Genomic DNA, 19,013 nt, shown 5'->3' with positions numbered 1-19,013 from the left:
GGCACACACACTGTTCTCAGCATATAAAGAAAATAAAATTAGATGAAGTAATGTGTTTTGGATCCTCTTCTATGACAGCTAATGGACAAAAGAGAATTTGTGTTCTGTGAGAATTGTCTACTTAGTGTTGCTCAGAACTGCACTCCAGCTACAAACACCAGAATGACATGGTAGTGACTGCATTTATTTTTTAAAAAACCTGTATGCTGCTATTTCGTTTTAAAAATATCTAAGTGGTTTACAACAATAATATATACACAATATAAACCACTTTAAAAAAATCTAAAGCAAATCACTATTCAGAAAATGTTTAACTTACTGCTCTACATAAACCTGTTACAAAGTAAAGTTTTCAGGAAACCTTAATGGTCAATAGAGAGGGCAGCTGTTGAATCTCTACTGGAAGAGCATTCGACAAGACTGGGCAAATAAGACTAAAGACTCAGTTTCATGTCCATGTCAAATGAGCTTCATCAACTCAGGTGACAATTAGTGATGCCCCTATCATAGTGATACTGTGATAGTGATGCTATGACAGAAGCCAAATCACTGCTCAGAGAATGCTGCTTAAGCAGAAGGAAACAGAAGTAGCAGTCTGTTTATCTTTGCTACTGACCACGTATTGGTTGAGAAAAAAGTATTATGTCCATAGTCCTCAGATCACTGAAAACAGATCTCCTTGCTAAAGTCTATGGAACTATTCCAGAATAAGAATTTTAGAGGAATACAGCTTTAAGGAATACAGCTTTTCAGCTGTGAGTCTTAAGGCCTTCTGTTTGCATCATAGGCCTTTAGTAAAAAGCCACAAACGTGTAAGGATGAAGCCAAAGACTTTAGCAAGCAACCCACAGCCAGCTTCAATTCAGTTCAGTCTGGTTTTGAAAGCGGAAACACTGATTCCTCAAAAGGCCAGTCTGAGACTGCGGAGCAGCCGAGGTCTGTAATGGACAATGGGAGAATTACACCAGGCACTAAAGTTATCTCAGCTCCATTTGACATCACATCTTGCATAACAATACCCTGCATCTCACAAAACTGGCAGAACCTTGGCTTTGTATCCTATTTGAAGGATTAACCTTCTGGCAGCAAAACTGCTGGGCTGCTGCCAAATACAGAAGGCTAATGTTTAAAAAGAACACCTGTGTGAACACATTATTAACTTTTCTCTGTTAGTATATGTTATGGCCCTGATCCTTTGTTTTTAATCTACACAGCATTTGAACAGATCACTGGTGGTTGCTTATAATGCATGGGAAGCTTTCTGATTTCCAGTTCCAAGACAGACCTGGGTCTATGCCTTTGTGCACATAGTAATTAAAACTGGAATATAACCTTCCATTGCAGTGTCAGGGATTTGCCTGTCCCCCTTGTGACCAGAGAGTCTTCAGAGCTCCAGGAGAAACATATTCTTGAGAACTGGTCTGGTGGGTCCTTAGCTCCTTAGGGATCCTAGGATCTCCTATCATAAAATGATGTAATGCTAATCTCCTCCCATTCTAACCCGCATACCTGTGATGTACAACACAAACTGCGAAAACAGATGAGGCCACAAAAACAGCAGCTGTTTGTATGCTCTTAATAATATCTTCTTTTTTCTGAGCTACACAACATTTAAACATGCCCTGCAGAAGCAACTCTAACGGTTGTGAAATCATATACAGTGGTACCTCATGTTAAGAACTTAATTCATTCCGGAGATCTGTTCTTAACCTGAAACTGTTCTTAACCTGACGTACCACTTTAGCTGATGGGGCCTCTTGCTGCCGCCATCGCGCAATTTCTGTTCTCATCCTGAGGTAAAGTTCTTAACCCGAGGTACTATTTCTGGGTTAGCAGAGTCTGTAACCTGAAGCGTCTAGAACTTGAAGCACCTGTAACCTGAGGTACCACTGTATATTTCCCAAGTTAAAGGATCTTCCTGCTTCTCAAATAAGATTGTATTTAAAGATGACTGTGAAGCAAATCTGGATTCATGTGATGCGTATAATGAAGATTAATTTATGGAACTGGACTGTTAAACATCCCTACTCCCTTTAATTGCTATAATGATGACCAAAGTTAACTTATGAAATTCATTACCACAAAATATGTAGATGGTTTGTGACTTAGTTGATTTAAATTGTAATATGTATATAGTCAAAGAGGATAAAGTCAAAGGTTTTTTTTCAGCCATTGAAAGGGGAAGATAAAAAATGCATTCTTCAGCTAGAACTTGCTGGTACTCAGATCTGGCACCTCTCAGGTGGGCGCCATTGCCATTCTAAGAGAACGAGGGAGGTGTTCATGGTGAGTTCTGGCACTCCTTTTTCTAGAAAAATAGTACTGTAGAAATGTATATAAGCATATGGAATACTATGTTCAGCACTTTGAGACTAGCCAGATTTTGTTTTGTTCTTAAATAGGAAGCTGGCCTTAGAAAAAATGCTGCTAAAGGAAGGAGCACGCATTTTATTAGGAGCTGTCAAGCTTGTAAAAAAAATCCCAAAATTATTATGACTCTGTCACTGCTAAGGATGGATAGGAAAGCAATTTGATTCAGTTCACATTTAAACGCAAACATACTAAGTTTGCACTTCTCAAAACAATCCACAAACGGAAACAAATCCATCCTTTGAAACTTGCAGTTTTCCGAATTTGCAAGGAAGTTCTCCAGCCAAGCAAATATGTTAAAAAAAAATACATAAACTAGGGTAAACTGTGTACATATGCATATATTTAGGGAAAATAACATACTGTACTTTAGGCAAAATGTGTATATTTGTGAAAACCACAATAAAATTCTGGTTAATTTTTATGAGAACTGTTTTTTTAAATGCAAAATGATGTGGAAATGTTGAGAGCAGAATTTAAGATTGGAAAAATGAGAAACTGAGACACAGTTAAATTGACCAATTCCTCCATCCCTTGTTGCTATCCAAGTGATAAACCACTTGGACTGCAGTTCAGATGGGTCACCTAGGCCTTGATGGAAATACTATGTGAGTTTTCAGATCAGGCTGAGAGACTTTGCAAAATGTGCTGTACTTTTGTACTGTTTTATTGTTGTTAGCCGCCCTGAGCCCGGCTTCGGCTGGGGAGGGCGGGATATAAATAAAATTTATTATTATTATTATTATTATTATTATTATTATTATTTAGTTTGTTATCCTGTAGCAGCCTCAGGCTCAGCACTGAGGCATTCAACACAGGAATATCACGGAAAATGTGCCATCCCATTCCTACCCTTTCTGCAATTTCTGGACCCATGCACTGGGTGGACCTCTGCCACCATGATATGTATGAGTTACCATGACTGAGTTTCAAGTTTATAGCAATTGCAGGGTTAAAATCCCTAAGACATGCTGTTTTAGCCACTGAATCCTGGAAAGGAAGGCAATTTTCATCAGCACCCATGGCTGAAAATGTAAATACAAACAGACATTTGTTCATAAGCTATAGGAAAGTTTCTCCCTCTAATTTGATAAGCACAATGCTTTCTAAAAGTCCTACTGTCTCCAATAGTCTAGCAGTAAGAGGCTTATTATTTGTTAATACCTAAATTACAAGTCATTAAAATATTTACTCCTTATTAGCCAAGAGCCACACACCGTTAATTGTAAATTCTAACACTACAAATCACATACAAACAATGTGGTTACTGTTACAGTTTGGGCACCAAATTTTATGTACTCGTACTGTTGTGTGCAATGACTTGCTCTTGTATAAATGCAATAACTCCATTACATTGTGGCTGTCACATAATTTTTAAAATGAGTTTGATATAAAAGTTAATGTTTATGAGAACAATAGATGCACAGTATTTTTCAAGTGTCAGGCCAGACATTATACATAACCAGCTTTGCCAACAGTCTATAGTGCTGATGTGAAAACCCCCCTGCAGTTTTAGTAAGAGACTGAATTCAGGCTCCCAGTCACGGTGAACTGTGACCCAATTTGGTGACGGAACTGAAAGATTTGAACTACTGAACACATGTTATGGGCAATCTAAGCCACGACTACTTCTTTTCCCATTTAGCTTTATTTTAGATCATCTCTAGCTTACGTATTGCCAAATGCATTCATTTGCGTTTCCCCCTTCTTTCCAGGATGAATTTTTATTTTCTTCATATGCTTCTTATCTCGATAGATTCCTCTGTAATCTCTCTGTCATCAAAAAAGGCAAAAATCCCACAGTGCCAATTCACTTCTTAAGCCCCATTCATTTCAGTTAGATTCGTATGCATGGAAACAATGTGTTGGATTGCAGCCATTTTTGTTATGCATTGTTGATTGTGTAGGGGTGGTTTGCCACAATGTTTACAATGTGCATTTCCTATCCAATAAATTCACTGGGCCCATGACTTAATTTATTATTTACTTTATTGGTCACTTGCTTTTTTCTATTTTAATTAGAAAAATGCATGCCCTGATTAACTGGATTTGCAAAAATAATATTTTTGCTACTACAAACAAAAAACAAGGGTAGAAAACTGTGTGGGACTCACCTGTTGTCCATCCATCCCAGGGATACCAGGTGCACCAAAGGAACCCTGAAGAGAAGCAAATATATGGATTAAATATATATATATATATATCACATTCCTCGTGAGATACCTCATTGTAAATGCAGTGCTTTAGTTCCATATGTTATTATAACTGAAGAGTTTAATTAACCCACTGAACTTTCAGTGGCCTTGTTCTGTAAACTTGGACATTACTCTTACTACAGACTTACTCTTACTACAGACTTACCTCTAGTGGAAGGTATTTGTGAGGTAATAAAATGATAAGAATCAAGACCGTAGGATAAAGGTGCTGCTGCTAGGATTATCCAATGGAGATTTAATAAAATTAAGGTACATTTATTGGTTACTAACTTCTTAAGCTCATTTGGGTACTTAACTTTCTTAAAGATCCAACTTAGTTATTGGAAGAACTGATGTAGCTGGTCCAATGCAGGATAAACATTTCTGTACCCTATACCTAAGCCTTATTTGTGAAGAAGGTTATAGAAATAAACAATACTTTCCAATATTGTCCATGTAACAACATAACAAAAAGGAGAGGCAGCAAGAATTGCCAGTGATCATAGGCTTCTAGCAGATGTGAATCAGAAGCACTAGGTTGGATTTCAACCTTTCCGTGTTGGAATGAAGTTGCCCCTAACCTTGAAGATATTCTAACAGATTTGGCAGCATATCCTTAGGGCTACTGTCACATGAAAAAAGGCTGGGAATGTCAACAATGAATGCAATGGCCATTACAGAGCATTACTGAAATTTAACAATAGAAGACATACTATAGTGAGGGGGTAAATGCCAAAATATTGGATACTCATATAGTATTTGTTTGTCTTCTAGTTTCTTTTCAGGAATATAGAATGTGGGGGGATGTTTTCAAAATGGGATCTGTAGCTATAGATCTCCCGCGTCTCTTGCCGTAACTCTAAAGTGGTGATAAGCAGATTAGAGCAGCTTTAATGCCTGCCGTTACTGCTAACCACTCCATGTTCATTGCAACCCTACTTACTAGTATCATACTAGCAATGTGTTACTTGATTTTGTAAGGATGGTGATGTTAGAAAAGGAAATTATGTCTGCGACTTTGAAACAGAAGATTCATGGTTTTCCCCACGTGCAATGCTACTAATTTTTCTTTTCAGCTTTCTTCAGCTTCTTCCTAAACATTTTAGTTTTATGAAACACCTACTATAATACATTAACTTTTAAAGATAGCTTTTAAAACAATTTGCCATGAGCTGATTTGGGAGGGGGGAGCTGGGTTAAATGCAAAAACCCATTTAAACTGTTTTTAGTCTTGATATATTTAGTATTGGTTTAATGCTGCAGTCCATAAATCGCAGGTTCACTCTATCAAACTTTAGCCGTAAACCCTGATGAGTGTATGTAATATCGGAAGCATTCACAGGAAGTAAGCTCTCAGGTTACTATAGAAATAGGAAGACACTGGCCAGCCACCAAGCACCATTTATCAGCGACACCTAGAATCCTTTGTTTCGTTTGGAATTTTTTCGAGGTGTGTGTGTGTCATATGGCAGTGATCTATTTGAATAGCACAATGCCTCTCATTTGAAACTCTAGCTGTATATCCCACAATGTTTTAAGTTTGGTTTCATCAGTTTACCAGCGTTGAAGAAGAAAACTGTAGTAACTTCTGTAACATGGAAGTTCAGCAGATGGATCAAAAACAAGTCTTGCTTTGCTCAAGCTCCTTCCCATATAGAGGGGCGGAGGATTGGGAATCTCATGCTATGTATTTTGGGAAAACAGAGCTTGACACAGACTAAACTAACTGCTTCAGTGTGGGATACAGTAGCTAATGCCCTTCATTCTGACAGCATGAAATTTGGCAGTAGGAAGTATAATCACTTTCACAGCATCATTTATACTATACCTTTTGTCCTGGAGGCCCCGGAGGCCCCTGAAAAGCAAAAAACAACAACAGTAATTCAATTAGCATAATAATGTAGCCAATTTAGCTTTAAATGACCAATTAAAATGCCCCATTGTGTAAATCTTCCTATGCTGGGTCAAAATCAGCCAATGTTTTTCACATCAAGGAAATGCAAAACTCTGTACTAGAAATGTATAAGGGATTTTTTCCTCCTCTATTTAGCATTAACTACAAGCTGCAAAGGGTTGCGGGTGGCGCTGTGGTCTAAACCCCTGAGTCCAGGGTTTGCAGATTAGAAGGTTGGCAGTTCAAATCCCCACAACCCCGGAAGCTGTACGCCGGCTCCCTCAGCCAATAAAGCGAGATGAGCACCGCAACCCCAGAGTCGTCCGTGACTGGACTTAATGGTCAGGGGTCCCTTTACAAACTGCAAAATTCCAACTCCTGCTTACATCCTTGTTAACTTTCTACATTCCACCCCAACCTGGCTCTTCTGATACCAATAAATCTGCCACTGTTGAACAGCATTTTCTATTCCTAATACCTGGTAAAAGCTAGTTTCAACTTTCCATGTTGGAATCTACATACATATAAAAACCGTTCTGAAAATGCATTTTTTAAAAAAGCATTTTAAAAAATACATTGAATTTTCCATAAGGTTCACCATTGCCATCCAGTGTCACATTGTATATTGCACTTAAAACACACCTGAAACCTTTTATTTGCAGCTGTATAGCTGAGTCTCCTATTATATATTTGACAGATGATAACGTGACAACATTTTGTCAAGGACATATTTCCCTAGTACAAAATAGCTTGTCAAGATTTAAGCTATAAATATGAGGAACTAAAACCTGAGGGGAAAGTAGACATTTTACTAGCATGATAACATTAGGCATGGAAAAAAGGCATTCAATGCACGATTTACCCATGTAATGAATGATTTTGGAAGACATGTTTACTCTCCATCCACAATCATCATTGTGTAAGGAACTTGGGGGTTGTGGTAGTTAACAACAACAACAACAACAACAACAACAACAAATTCTATAAATTGACTTGCTGGGGATTTAAATCCAAGTTTCAAGAAAACCTAACTGACTTCTACAATTTGTTCCATATTTTGAAACCCTGACAAAAGGATTAGGGAAGTTCTACTAGCAGACTTCTGTCTTCCTTCACTCCTCACCAATTCCCTCAAAGCAAATTACCCACTAAGCCTGTGGATCTCCAGATGTTGTTGGATTTCAACTGTCATTAGTTACAGTCACTGTGGCCCAATGGTCATGGTTGATGGGAACTGTAGTCCAACAACATCTAGTGGACTGCAAGTTTCCCATTCTTGGCCAAGGTCACACCACTCTAGCACAACGTGGACCAAACTCCACTCTCATGGCAGAGCAGAGGATGCTTGTCACAGTCTGCCGTTGTCTTCGTTTTAGGCCATACCTCTAGAAGAACTAATCTGAAGCAGGGAGGGGGTTAGCATAACTAGGCCTTCATCTTTCATTAAGCCTTGTCACTCTAATTATAAGCTAGCTGCAAAAGGCCAGGCGGTTGTTAAAGGCAACCACTCTGCTGTCTCTCCCTCCTCTCCTACCACAGAATAGAACTGCTGGTTTCTCATGCACTTTCTACTGCTTTACCAAACTAGGAATAATTTACCAGTATTATACATGATATGCAAGCATCATGTATAAGTACAGAGTGTCACAGTGATTAGAGTGTCGGACTAGGACCTGGGAGACCAGGGCTCAAATCCCCACTCACCCATGAAGCTTACTGGGTGATTGTGAACCAGTTACTGCCTCTTTGCAGTTGTTCTGGGGATTAAATAAGGAAGGGGAGAACTATGTACACAACTTTGAGCTCTCTGGAGAAAAAGGTTGGATATAAATAAACAGCAATCATTGTAATGTATTATAATTATAATGTTTGAGCCTGGAACAAAATATGCTCTTTAAAGTTAAGGCTTTTAATAAGTGATAGTAGTTTTACACTGGAATTTAAAGCATCTCTAGGGTCTTGTGTACATATGCTCATGTACTTCCAAATATTGCTGAGTTCTTGTATTATATGAATCACGCATTATATCACTTTTTTCCAGCAAAGTGTCCGCCTCCAGCATTTGTGCATGGATATGCCAATTGTAATTAAAACCTCCCACAAAAATACACTTCAGAATTTATTCATACTGACAAGTGCTCCTTACCCTGTGAACTTTCAGCTCATTGAGTTGAGCCAAACAGCAGCCTTGTTCCTTGGAGGGATTTCTCCCATGCCATTGGGAGTAAGGGAGGCTTGGCCCTCCAAGCTATAAAGCCTTTGCAGATGACCTGTTCATGATCTATTTATGACTCTCCCTTTCTCTCTCTCTCCCCTGCCCCACCTTTCAGTAAGCTCCCAGAGAGAACAATGGAATTATAGCTATTTATATACCAAAGGAGATAAATGGATAGCTAAATAGCAGAGTGAATATGAATAACCTGCAGTTTTGAACCATGAACATTTAAGTAAAAACAAGACCGGGAGGTCTGTCAGGATATGTTGTTGTAGATAGATAGATAGATAGATAGATAGATAGATAGATAGATAGATAGACAGATTTTAAAAGCAGCTGTGTTGGTCAATAAGGAAAAAACCCCTCCAAAACCCACTTCATTTGACTCCATCAAAATATCACAAAAATTAACACTGGCAAGCTTTTGAGTACTGCAGAACTCTTCATCAGGCAAAATCAGGCAAAAAGCAGGGTGTTGGGGGTGGGAGTACAAAAACTATATTGGATTTTGTAGCCATAAGGTAGACCCAGGCCCAATATGGATATTGCAGGCTGAATAAAGTCTCTGCTACGTATTCCAGGTATCATGTTGCACATCTAAAATTCTGAGATAAAGAACCAATAGCTGCTCCTCATTTCTGAAAACATAAAGCTTCTTAAGCAAAGCGCATGGGCCCCTGGTTAGGCAGAAAGCAGAGCTAGTGTTTCACTGTAGCTTTGGGTTGGTTTTGATGCAGTATTTTACCATGGTTTTCCCAACCTGAAATGTCTATAAGAAATGACAGTCATAATTAGAAACCCAGCTATTGCTTGGTCACTATTTCAAGCCCAAGTTGGCCATTGTAAGAAGCAGGATGGTTCTTCCAGGTAGATAGTTACACTCAGAAGGGTTCTTCTCATCTTCTTAAATATCAGGTGTCTCTTTGTAATAATACAGTGAAATACCTGATATGTGACAATTTGAAGATCTCCACTGATATTCAGAATTGCTATCAGCTGCTATGTTTTCTTCCAGGCCTATCTAAATACAAGAGAGAACTCTTTAATGATTAGGGCCTTGTGAATAGCATTAAGATTTTGAAGAGAATATAATTTGGGATTAGTTTTTCTAACAATGTTAATGCTATAAGATGTACCCTTTCCAAAAGAAAACAAAAAATCTACAGGTTCCAACTTTTTCTTATGTTTGTGGAAACTTGTGTATAGAGATCTCTGCCAGCTCTTTCTTGACTTTGCCTGATGATTTACTTTGCAACTCCCATTGGCCTCACAAGTGGCATACCATATACCTTGCATGGAAAGGAAATGATTAGAGAAAGGAAACTATAAGACTTCTTGCAGGTTGTTCTTATCAGTTAAAGAAATGAGGACTTACCAACAAGCCTTGTTCACCTGGCTTTCCTGGCTCTCCCTTAAACACAAAATGTTATCAACATCAGTGCCATTGTTTACATTCAGTTTGTGCTTTAATAAATCATAGAGTTAACTGCTACGAGATGGCAAGTAGTCTAGATCACTGGTCTTAAACTGGTGGGTCAGGATCACCGCTTGATCCAAGGTGGGCCGTAACAGGAGCACTACAACCATGCAAATATATGGTAAAAGACTAAGGAATGTGTCCTCAAGTACATGCTTGGGTTAAAAGTAGATCCTGCATCTGAAAAGTCTAGATGGCTTTTAAAAGGAGATTGGAATAGACAAAGTTATGGAGGATATGTCTATCAATGGCCATTAGTGATGAAAGCTATATGGAGATTCTGGATGGGATTCATCAAACCAGTCCTCTCAGTGGAAGCCCTGCACAAGAACTTCCTCCTGTGCACCTGGGCTTTCTTCTCCCGCCACATGCCCCCCAAAACTGGGTTGGGAGAACCTCCAGAATGGTGCATGGAGGGTGGGAACAGGAACATTTTTCTGTCTGGCAAGCTGTAATGCTTGGCCTGATGAAACAACCACAACACTAATTTCTACCCTCCATGTTCAGAGGCCACTGAGCATCAGATGCTGCGGACCAACAACAGGGTCTGTTCTTATTTTTTTTTTAAAAAAACCAGGATTTATACACTGCTTAATCATCACACTGCAAAATGGTTTGTATAAAACCATCTCTGTGCCTGCTTTGGGGCTTCCATAAAGTACTGAATTGGCAATTGCATGAAGCAGGGCTCTTCCTATGTTCTTTTAATGCCAACTGTCTCTTTGTTATATTGCAGTGAAATATCTATTGACGAATTTGTGACCATTTGGAGAGCACCTGCTATGCCTTGCTTACCAGAATTTCCTGGCTGCTGGTGTTCACAGAAATGTGAACAGATTCTATGTGCCACAGATCTGGCAGTGTTCTAAGAGGATATGCTCTTTAATTAGCTGGGTGGCATGTAACAATATTTTTAAGTGTTATAGGGCAAGTTCTAATTTTAGACATTGAATCAGATCAAAGAGTTGATCAAGTATGTATCAGGCCAGGGCTTATAAGGAGCTATGATTTCAGTCAATAGTCATCGTCCTCTGGAAGACAAATCTGTCAATGTTTTGAAAATGAGTCAGGTGACATAAGAACAAAGTATAAATGCTTAATTGAGGGGCTGCTTCCCAGGTGGTGCTAAACTACAACTATCATCATTGATGGGAGTTGAGAGTCCAACAAAATCTGGAAGGCCACATATTAGTCACCCTGGTCTAAAAGTAAAAAAAAATGATTTCTTACTCAATAAGAAATCAAACACCCATACATTAATAATTAAAGACTATTTGTTTATCTTCTCTTAATGTTAACTATCACTGAAGAAGCAGCTATAAAATCAAATGCAATGCCTTTGCTTTTTAAAGGTTATTCAGAATGAAGGTTGTGCAGAAATGCTTTTGCTATGAGTGCAATACAGCCACATAGCAGTTCTATAAAGTGAATGCCAGCCAGCTATCTAAAATTATTTGGAAAGATCAATCTGTATTGAAGATAGAAGACCAGGGCATCTGAGTATTATTTCTTACGTTATTACTTATACCTGCCTTTTCCTCTGATGGAACTCTAGGTGACTTGCAGGGGAAAAAACAAGATTGCTAAAAACATTGACAAAACAATAATTAAAAAAACAATTAAACACCATCACCACTATTATTATTATTACCGGTATATTACAGTGCCTAGTCACACTGTATCTGCAAGTAGCATCACACATTCCCAATGTGCACCTGTAATTCCACTCACAAAACATGGATAATGAATACTTCTCAGCTATAAGAAGCCTTTCTACGTCTATGATATTAACACACACGGATGGCTGACTCACCGGTAAGCCAGGCATTCCGCGAGGGCCATCTTTGCCAGTATCTCCAGGAGGACCCCTTGGTCCAGGAGGCCCTGGAGGCCCCGGGGGTCCAGCTTGTCCTTGGTCACCCTGAACACCAGTCAGTAAAATCAGCATTAGTAGACAGCTTTCGAATCTTAGCAGATAAGCTCTCAATTGCACAAAACACAGTAAGAGAGAGAGATAGAGAGGCGATATTCAAGGGAAGAGTTCGTGAAGGGGCAAAAGAGCTCAAAGCATATGTTAAACAAAGATCTCGATCCAGCTGTGTGCAGAACCATCAAAATGGTTGGTGCTGTCATATTTGACAGCACAGCACCTGTGTGTGGAGGAAAGGCGACTGGACTCCAACCTCTCAGCCTCAAAGAACTTATTGGCACTACCGATGGATTCTCAGGTGGCAGCAGAGACTAGGACCATAGCCAACATATGCTAGTAAACTGGCTGTGGCTGATCCTCTCAGACAAGGATTTGGCCTCAGTTATCGGTGTTTTCACAAGCTTCCTGCTTGGATTACTGCAATGTACTCTATGTGAGGCTGCTGTTGAATATGCTTTGAAAGATGCTAGTGTCAGCCGTCTGAAATGGGACTTTCACCTAAGGTTCTGGATACAAAGACAGAATCAAATCCACACTCCTAGCCCTAAAAAGCACACTAGTGCAGCCTATAACCATGTGCATAGTGCCTCATTACACATGCAGGTCTAGGGGATTGTACACTGACTACCTACATTAGGATGATTTCAGTTTGTGAAGTTTGTTTTCTGCATTAGGACACTATGCAGGTATGTTTAACACAAACTTGCAAAATTCTACTGATACATTTCTGCCATGGGAGTAGCCAGGACTTTTGTTAGGGGGGCAGGGAGGCAGAACCTCAGTTTGCTATGTATTTTTATTTATTTTTATTTATGGGGGGGCAGCTGGCCCTCCCTGCCCTCCCTTGGCTACGCCCATGATTTCTGCAAAGGGGCAAATGTTTACTTGGCCGGCATGTTCATTTTAAAGACTGAGTGATTAGACCTGTGTGGAGGCCGTAAAACTTTTATGGGCAGCTTACAAAACTGGTTCATGAGACCCAGCAAGCGACACTGACTGAGCTCTAAGCAGGCTCTGAAATATAACTGCCTTGTTGAAAAGCTGTACAGTACTTTTCATGCTATAAATCAAACAGCAATAATATTTAATCTCTCTTTAGCAGCCATTTTATAGCGACAATTGAGAAACAACATTTACAGCTTCAATATATCCACATTGGAATAATTTAATCTAGTTTGGGCAACGAACCGTTAAATCGCAATGATTCCTCTTCAAAAATACTAAGTTCTGTCCAGTTTCCAGTAAAAAGCTAACAGAAAATAGTTGGCAAAATTAATTTTGTGGTTTACGGCAAAGCTCCATACAGTGTCTTCTAGCCCTTTGCAAATAAATAAATAAATAAATAAATTCCATTTCATTATGAACTATGTGGTTCAGCAATATTTACAATTCAGCAATCAGCTGCAAGCAAAAGCATGGCAAAAGGTGCAGAGAGAGATTAAGCACTACCTTAATGAGGCGGCGTTTAATGAGCTGCTGATCAGCAGAGAGAAACCCATGATTGATTTTAGGAAACACCATCTGATCAGGCAGGTGAGGTCAAAGGTTGAAGTTCAGAGGTGAAAGAATTGGAGAATAGACATCAGAAGGCCCCAAGAAAGAAATAGAAATATACACATTAGACTTGCAATAGCAAATATAATAATCAACTGGTGCTTGTGTCTGGTAAAGGAATCTATGCTTTCTTTTAAAAGAATTGCAGCACTAATCTAAAGAGAAATAGTCTATTCATTACATTGTCACCTAATGAATGCAAAGGTAATGCAAGTCAAGCTTACTCTTAAACTTCTCTTGCAACTATGGGTTTTATTCTTTTTTTGGCCAAGATTTAGAACTACACTGAACACCTTTATTATGCTTCACAAGCAAAGATTCCCAGAGACAAAGCACCAGTTCAGCATTTAGTCAGACTTTCCAAACAGCATATTGTGCCATGAAGAATGGTGCCATTAAAATGACATACTGAGTCTGCTGGTCCATAGATAGCTTAAATCATTTCTGCTTAATACTTGAAAAAATGGAAAACATGTGCTCAAGTGTGAAGCCATGAATGCATAATAAACTGCATTATTACTCTTAGTGTTTTGATGTAGATTCATTTGAGGCATTGTGCATCCTTGGGTGCCCTTTACAAGCCGAGTTGCAATACAGTTCCTGCTAAGAAAATTCTCATTAAGAACACACACGGCTGGAAGCTGGCAGAGATACCAGCATACGTAATCTTAGCCTTGTGGTCTCTCATACGTCAGGTAGTTCCACTGATACCTGGATAGCACAACAGCACTGAAGCAGCACGTGTGATGACAATTACGATATGTAGGGTGGGCTAGCCAGCTTCCAAAAACAAACTAAGCATTCATGACACTTCTATGCTGATACAGAAAGACTGGCTAGCTGGTACAGGTCAGCCACAAACCTTGACAGTCAGGATCTGATTACTGTGAAGAGCAGCAACTGTGGGAAAGCCTGGCAGACCCTAGGAACACACACATGGTACCAAAATAACACGACACAAAACGTCACACAGGACAACAACTTAATAACAGACATGACATTTAATAGGTTCTTATCTCTATCGTTATTTTTGTTGCCTGTTAGAAATTCTGTTTTCTATTGAGGGGTCCAAGAAAGTTTAAGGCCACTCAGAATTATAAATGTTTAATTTTTTATTAAAAAGAAAAACAGGTCACAATTGTGAATATTTATTAGTTTTTAGTACATTAGCAGGAGGGAAAGACACCTCTTTTTTTAGCATATGTTAAGCTAAGGCCACAGGAGCCGTGTAGGCAACAATCTCTGAAACAACAGATCTTTCTAACTTCATTTTAAAATCCTCTCTTTACCATGCAACACAAAGCACATGAACTGACAGTATTTATAGACATTAATACACTGGACATTGGACTAATGCTAGATCCAGAGTGTTAAAAAAACAATTGAGATCAACATTTGGTACGTATAGAGCTGTATTTCATGTACATGATGAAGTTCAACTCTTCCATTTCCCATTGACTGGCTCACTGCTATATTTTAACACCATTTACACAATCAGAAAAGGCTGTCAGGTGTGACAAGAGCACCCAGCTTCTTGTACCTCTCGAGTACCACACTGGATGATTGAGAAGGAGGGGTGCATTAGAGGCCAGCAACCTTTGCAATATAGGTGAAAAATGTCCTCCGATAATCTTCAGGGCAGAATGTTACACAAAGAGCCCCTGAGATTACTTCTGATTTGCCACAGGATTCTGCTTTTTCCTTTGCTTTTTACTCTTAGTGTAAGTCATTACCAACACCTATTTTTTCCTCATAAAGTGCTACTTAAGGGAATCGGGAAGAGCCACCTCTTCTTTGGAGTGTTTTAAAATAATTTTGTTAAAGCAAAGGCCTTTCCTATCAGTTTGCTCTTACATATTTCCATTAATTTTGGTTCAGCGATTCGTCACCTAATTCTAAGGAATGAGAGAGGATTTCTTTTAAAAAAAAATCAAGGCAAGTATTTTGGTTTGGTTACTTCTTTAAAAAAACACTCTTGTGGCCCCCATAAGTTTTGAATACATATCATTTGCATAAAATAACGCCCCCCTCCAAATTCAGATAAGCAGAGGAGAAGAAATCCTGCTTACAGAAACAGCAAACTAGATGGAGTTTTCATTAATTTTACTGCTCAGTATATGTGTTGAAGAACAGGGGTGTGGAACTGAATTGGCAAAAGAGCCACAGATCCTTAAAAGGAACCTTCCAGAACCCACATGCTGGTATAGTGGTACCTCGGTTTTCAAGCGTCTCAGAAGCTGAACATTTCGATTTTCGAATGCTGAAAACACGGAAGTAAATGCTTTTGTTTTTGAACACGCCTTGGAAGTCGAATGGCTTCCACTGCGTGTTTTTCTATTTTCTCCATTGAACTTGCAGCCAGGCCTTTGCGCCTCAGTTTTTGAACGTTTCGGAAGTCGAACGGTCTTCCGGAATGGATTATATTTGAGAACTGAGGTACCACTGTAGTAGGCTAGACCAGAGACAAAAGTGCTCAGAGTAATGGATGTGACTCTTAACATTGTACAGGAGCTGCATTGCAGAAACACTCGTATCGAAGGTTTCAACATATACCGTATTTTTTGCACCATAACACTCACTTTTTCCCTCCTGGAAAGTAAGGGGAAATGTCTGTGCGTGTTATGGTGGGAATGCCCACGGATGGTGGGGGGGATCTGCTGCAGTCGTGAGCAGAGGATCCATGGTTCCCCTTCCTTCCCTCCTCCGTGGCTCGCTTTGAAACAGCAAAGCAGGAGAAGAGCCGCTGAGTGGGGAGGAGAGAGGTACAGAGAGACTGCTTCTTTAAAGGAGCAAAGCGGGAGAGGAGAGGAGCTGCTTACACGAGTGTAAGCAGCTCCTGTCTGGTTGGTTCCTTTAAAGCAAGCAGGCTCTCTGTCCCTCTCTCCTCCCCACTCAGCTCGCTAAATAGCAGCAAAGTTTTTCAGCTCACTAAGCCGGGGATGAACGGGGAGGAGGGAGAAAAGCAGAGCCTGCTTGCTTTAAAGGAGCAAAGTGGGAGAGGAGAGGAGCCTTCTCCCCTTAAACCCTTCTTCTGCATTATTAGCAGCATCCTTCTCCACCCACCCCAGGCATGTTCCTTCTCCCCTTAAACCCCTCTTCTGCATTATTAGCAGCACCCTTCTCCACACACCCCACGCGTGCTCCTTGTCCCTTGAGTGCTTTTCCTTCCCTCCCCACTTAAAACGTGGTTACAAAGCACAGATCCACATAGATCCTCAGGATTTTGGCACTGGGTCACCCCAAATTCACCATCAGATCACATAGCATGTCCATGGCTACAACTTGCACCAAAAAAATCACGCACCCACTGTTGCCTGGGGCCGCAGTGGTGCAAAAGCATGGTTACAAAGCATGGATCCACATGGATCCTCAGGATTTTTGCATTGGGCTACATCAAACTCACTGTCAGATCACATGTCTGTGGCCACAGCATGAACCACAAAAATCATACATCCACTGTTTCGTTTAGAATATTTTTTTCTTGTTTTCCTCCTCTAAAAACTATGTGCGTGTTATGGTCAGGTGCGTGTTATAGAGCGAAAAATACGGTACATACCGAATGCACATGTTTTTCTATCCAGCTACTCAAAAGGCATTGGCAACTAACAAAGGCATTCCCACTAAGAAAAAGAAAAGGATGAAGGTGTGATGAAGGGATGGGGAGCAGTGTGGCCTGGAGAGGAGCTGGATAGGGAAGGCTGAGGCCACATCCAGAACCAGAGCCTGAGATTCCCAGCCCTTGTTGTCTAGATATATGCACCTCTTTTTTTTCTTATGATAACCAGAATGCCTGTGATTCATTAGCCTTTTTCTGCATGTTACAGCTTCAACTCTTACTGAATAAAAACAGAAACTAAGTCCAAAGAAATTAGACATATATATAATATATAATATCGGTTTTAAAAGCGGATCAATTTTCTTTTAAAAAGTAATGTTAATTAAAATGACCATTCTAGGGGGAAATTGAACATCTTTTTAACAGGAATTTTTTTATTCAGAAACCTTGATGACTGCAAATATGTAACTCAAGAATATCCACTGTGAATTTTCATAATGAAATTGATAAAATTCATGTGGGCACATCCACAAATTTAGATGACTTTTAAAAAGGATTAGGTGAGTTCACAGAGGCATGATAGCCAAAGGTAACCTAAATGTACTGAGGCATTTCACCTCTATATACCAGATTCTGGGATCAAAGAATACACCTATTGCCCCCGTGACTTGACCGTGATCTTCCAGGATATAGTTGGAAACAACATGGTGGAGTAGATAGTTCTTAGTCTGATGTACTATGCATTTTTCTTAAGTTCAGTGATTTACAGCCATAATTTATACTGCAGGATTAGCTGTGTAGGGAACAATCCTATAGTCATTGTAGGCACCACAGGATATAGTGGATCACGCCCTCAGTGGGTGGAGAGGAAGGTCTGTCTTCTGAGAAGGAGGTATGTACGTGGATGCCTCCTTGGAGTAACATTAGAAAGGTCTACTACCATTGTTCTTCCACTGTCAGTGGTGCTCCAATACCTGAAAAGGCAATTCAGAGATGGGGATTGGGGGCCAGTTTAGAACTGCCCAATCGAAAAAACCAAAAACCAGAACAGGGGTGGGAAGTACACCAACTCTAAAGCTGGCCTACTGATTCCAAAACCCATAAATGGAACCAATGGGAGGGAAATACAAAGTGTGGGGAGAAAGGAAAGGATGGCAATGGTTGAAAAAAGAAGTCAGTCCCTTACAGCTTGGGACTTCGTAGTTCCTGCACTGTGGATTCCCTCACCTGGCTCTAGGTAGGAGCCATGGCTCAGTGATAGAGCCAGAGGCATAACTAAGATCCCTTTCGCCCTTGGCAAGGTGCTGTATCAGTGTCGTGCCCCATCTCTCCCCCCCCCCAATGACTTTACTGCAAAAGCTCCACTAGAAATTGCTACGTTTTACACAGCCCAAGTACTCAAAGCGTCTGGAATGAGGGTGGGGAAAAACTGCATGCCTTTGTGCGGGACAGGAATCTTTCCCTACATTTGATCTCACCATGACAGTGCCTGTTGTCATGCACTCCATAGTCTGTATAGGTGATTTTGTACCACCCCTGTGCCTGTGGCCCTGGTGGGGCCAGTTCTGTCAACCCCTAGGTACGCCCAGGGCATATGCAGTGCCGGGGTGCAAAGATCCACCCCCTGAGGTTGCCCAGTCCCAGGTGTGCAGGAGGGCGGAGCCAGCTGGCCGCCTCAGCATCTCTCTGGCTCGGTCACCCCCGAACTCACAGCACAGAAGTGCCTGCAGCAGAAGAGCCCACTGCAGCAATCCAACTGACGGGCGGGCTCTTCCCTGGACTCAACTTTTGGGCCCCTGACTCTCAGCCTGGTGCCCCTGAG

The 19,013-nt window shown here is 40.3% G+C and overlaps 1 protein-coding gene and 1 long non-coding RNA gene across 2 annotated transcripts in view; one reads left to right on the top strand and one right to left on the bottom strand.

Moving 5' to 3' along the window:
- The window catches only part of COL25A1 (collagen type XXV alpha 1 chain), a 325,875-nt gene that overhangs the window by 95,302 nt on the left and 211,560 nt on the right, over positions 1-19,013 (bottom strand). The window contains exons 8-12 of the mRNA XM_081876942.1: positions 13,531-13,602; positions 11,965-12,072; positions 10,050-10,085; positions 6,394-6,420; positions 4,485-4,529 (exon numbers count right to left, since the gene is read on the bottom strand). Coding sequence (XP_081733068.1) covers positions 4,485-4,529; positions 6,394-6,420; positions 10,050-10,085; positions 11,965-12,072; positions 13,531-13,602 — 288 coding nt within the window. The remainder of the gene's footprint in view (positions 1-4,484; positions 4,530-6,393; positions 6,421-10,049; positions 10,086-11,964; positions 12,073-13,530; positions 13,603-19,013) is intronic.
- The window catches only part of LOC309350414, a 691,638-nt gene that overhangs the window by 520,807 nt on the left and 151,818 nt on the right, over positions 1-19,013 (top strand). The gene's annotated exons all lie outside the window — the stretch shown is intronic.

Source organism: Podarcis erhardii, assembly GCF_964252035.2.
Source record: "Podarcis erhardii genome assembly, chromosome: 9".
NCBI lineage: Eukaryota > Metazoa > Chordata > Lepidosauria > Squamata > Lacertidae > Podarcis > Podarcis erhardii.
This window is presented reverse-complemented; position numbering and strand designations above follow the sequence as displayed.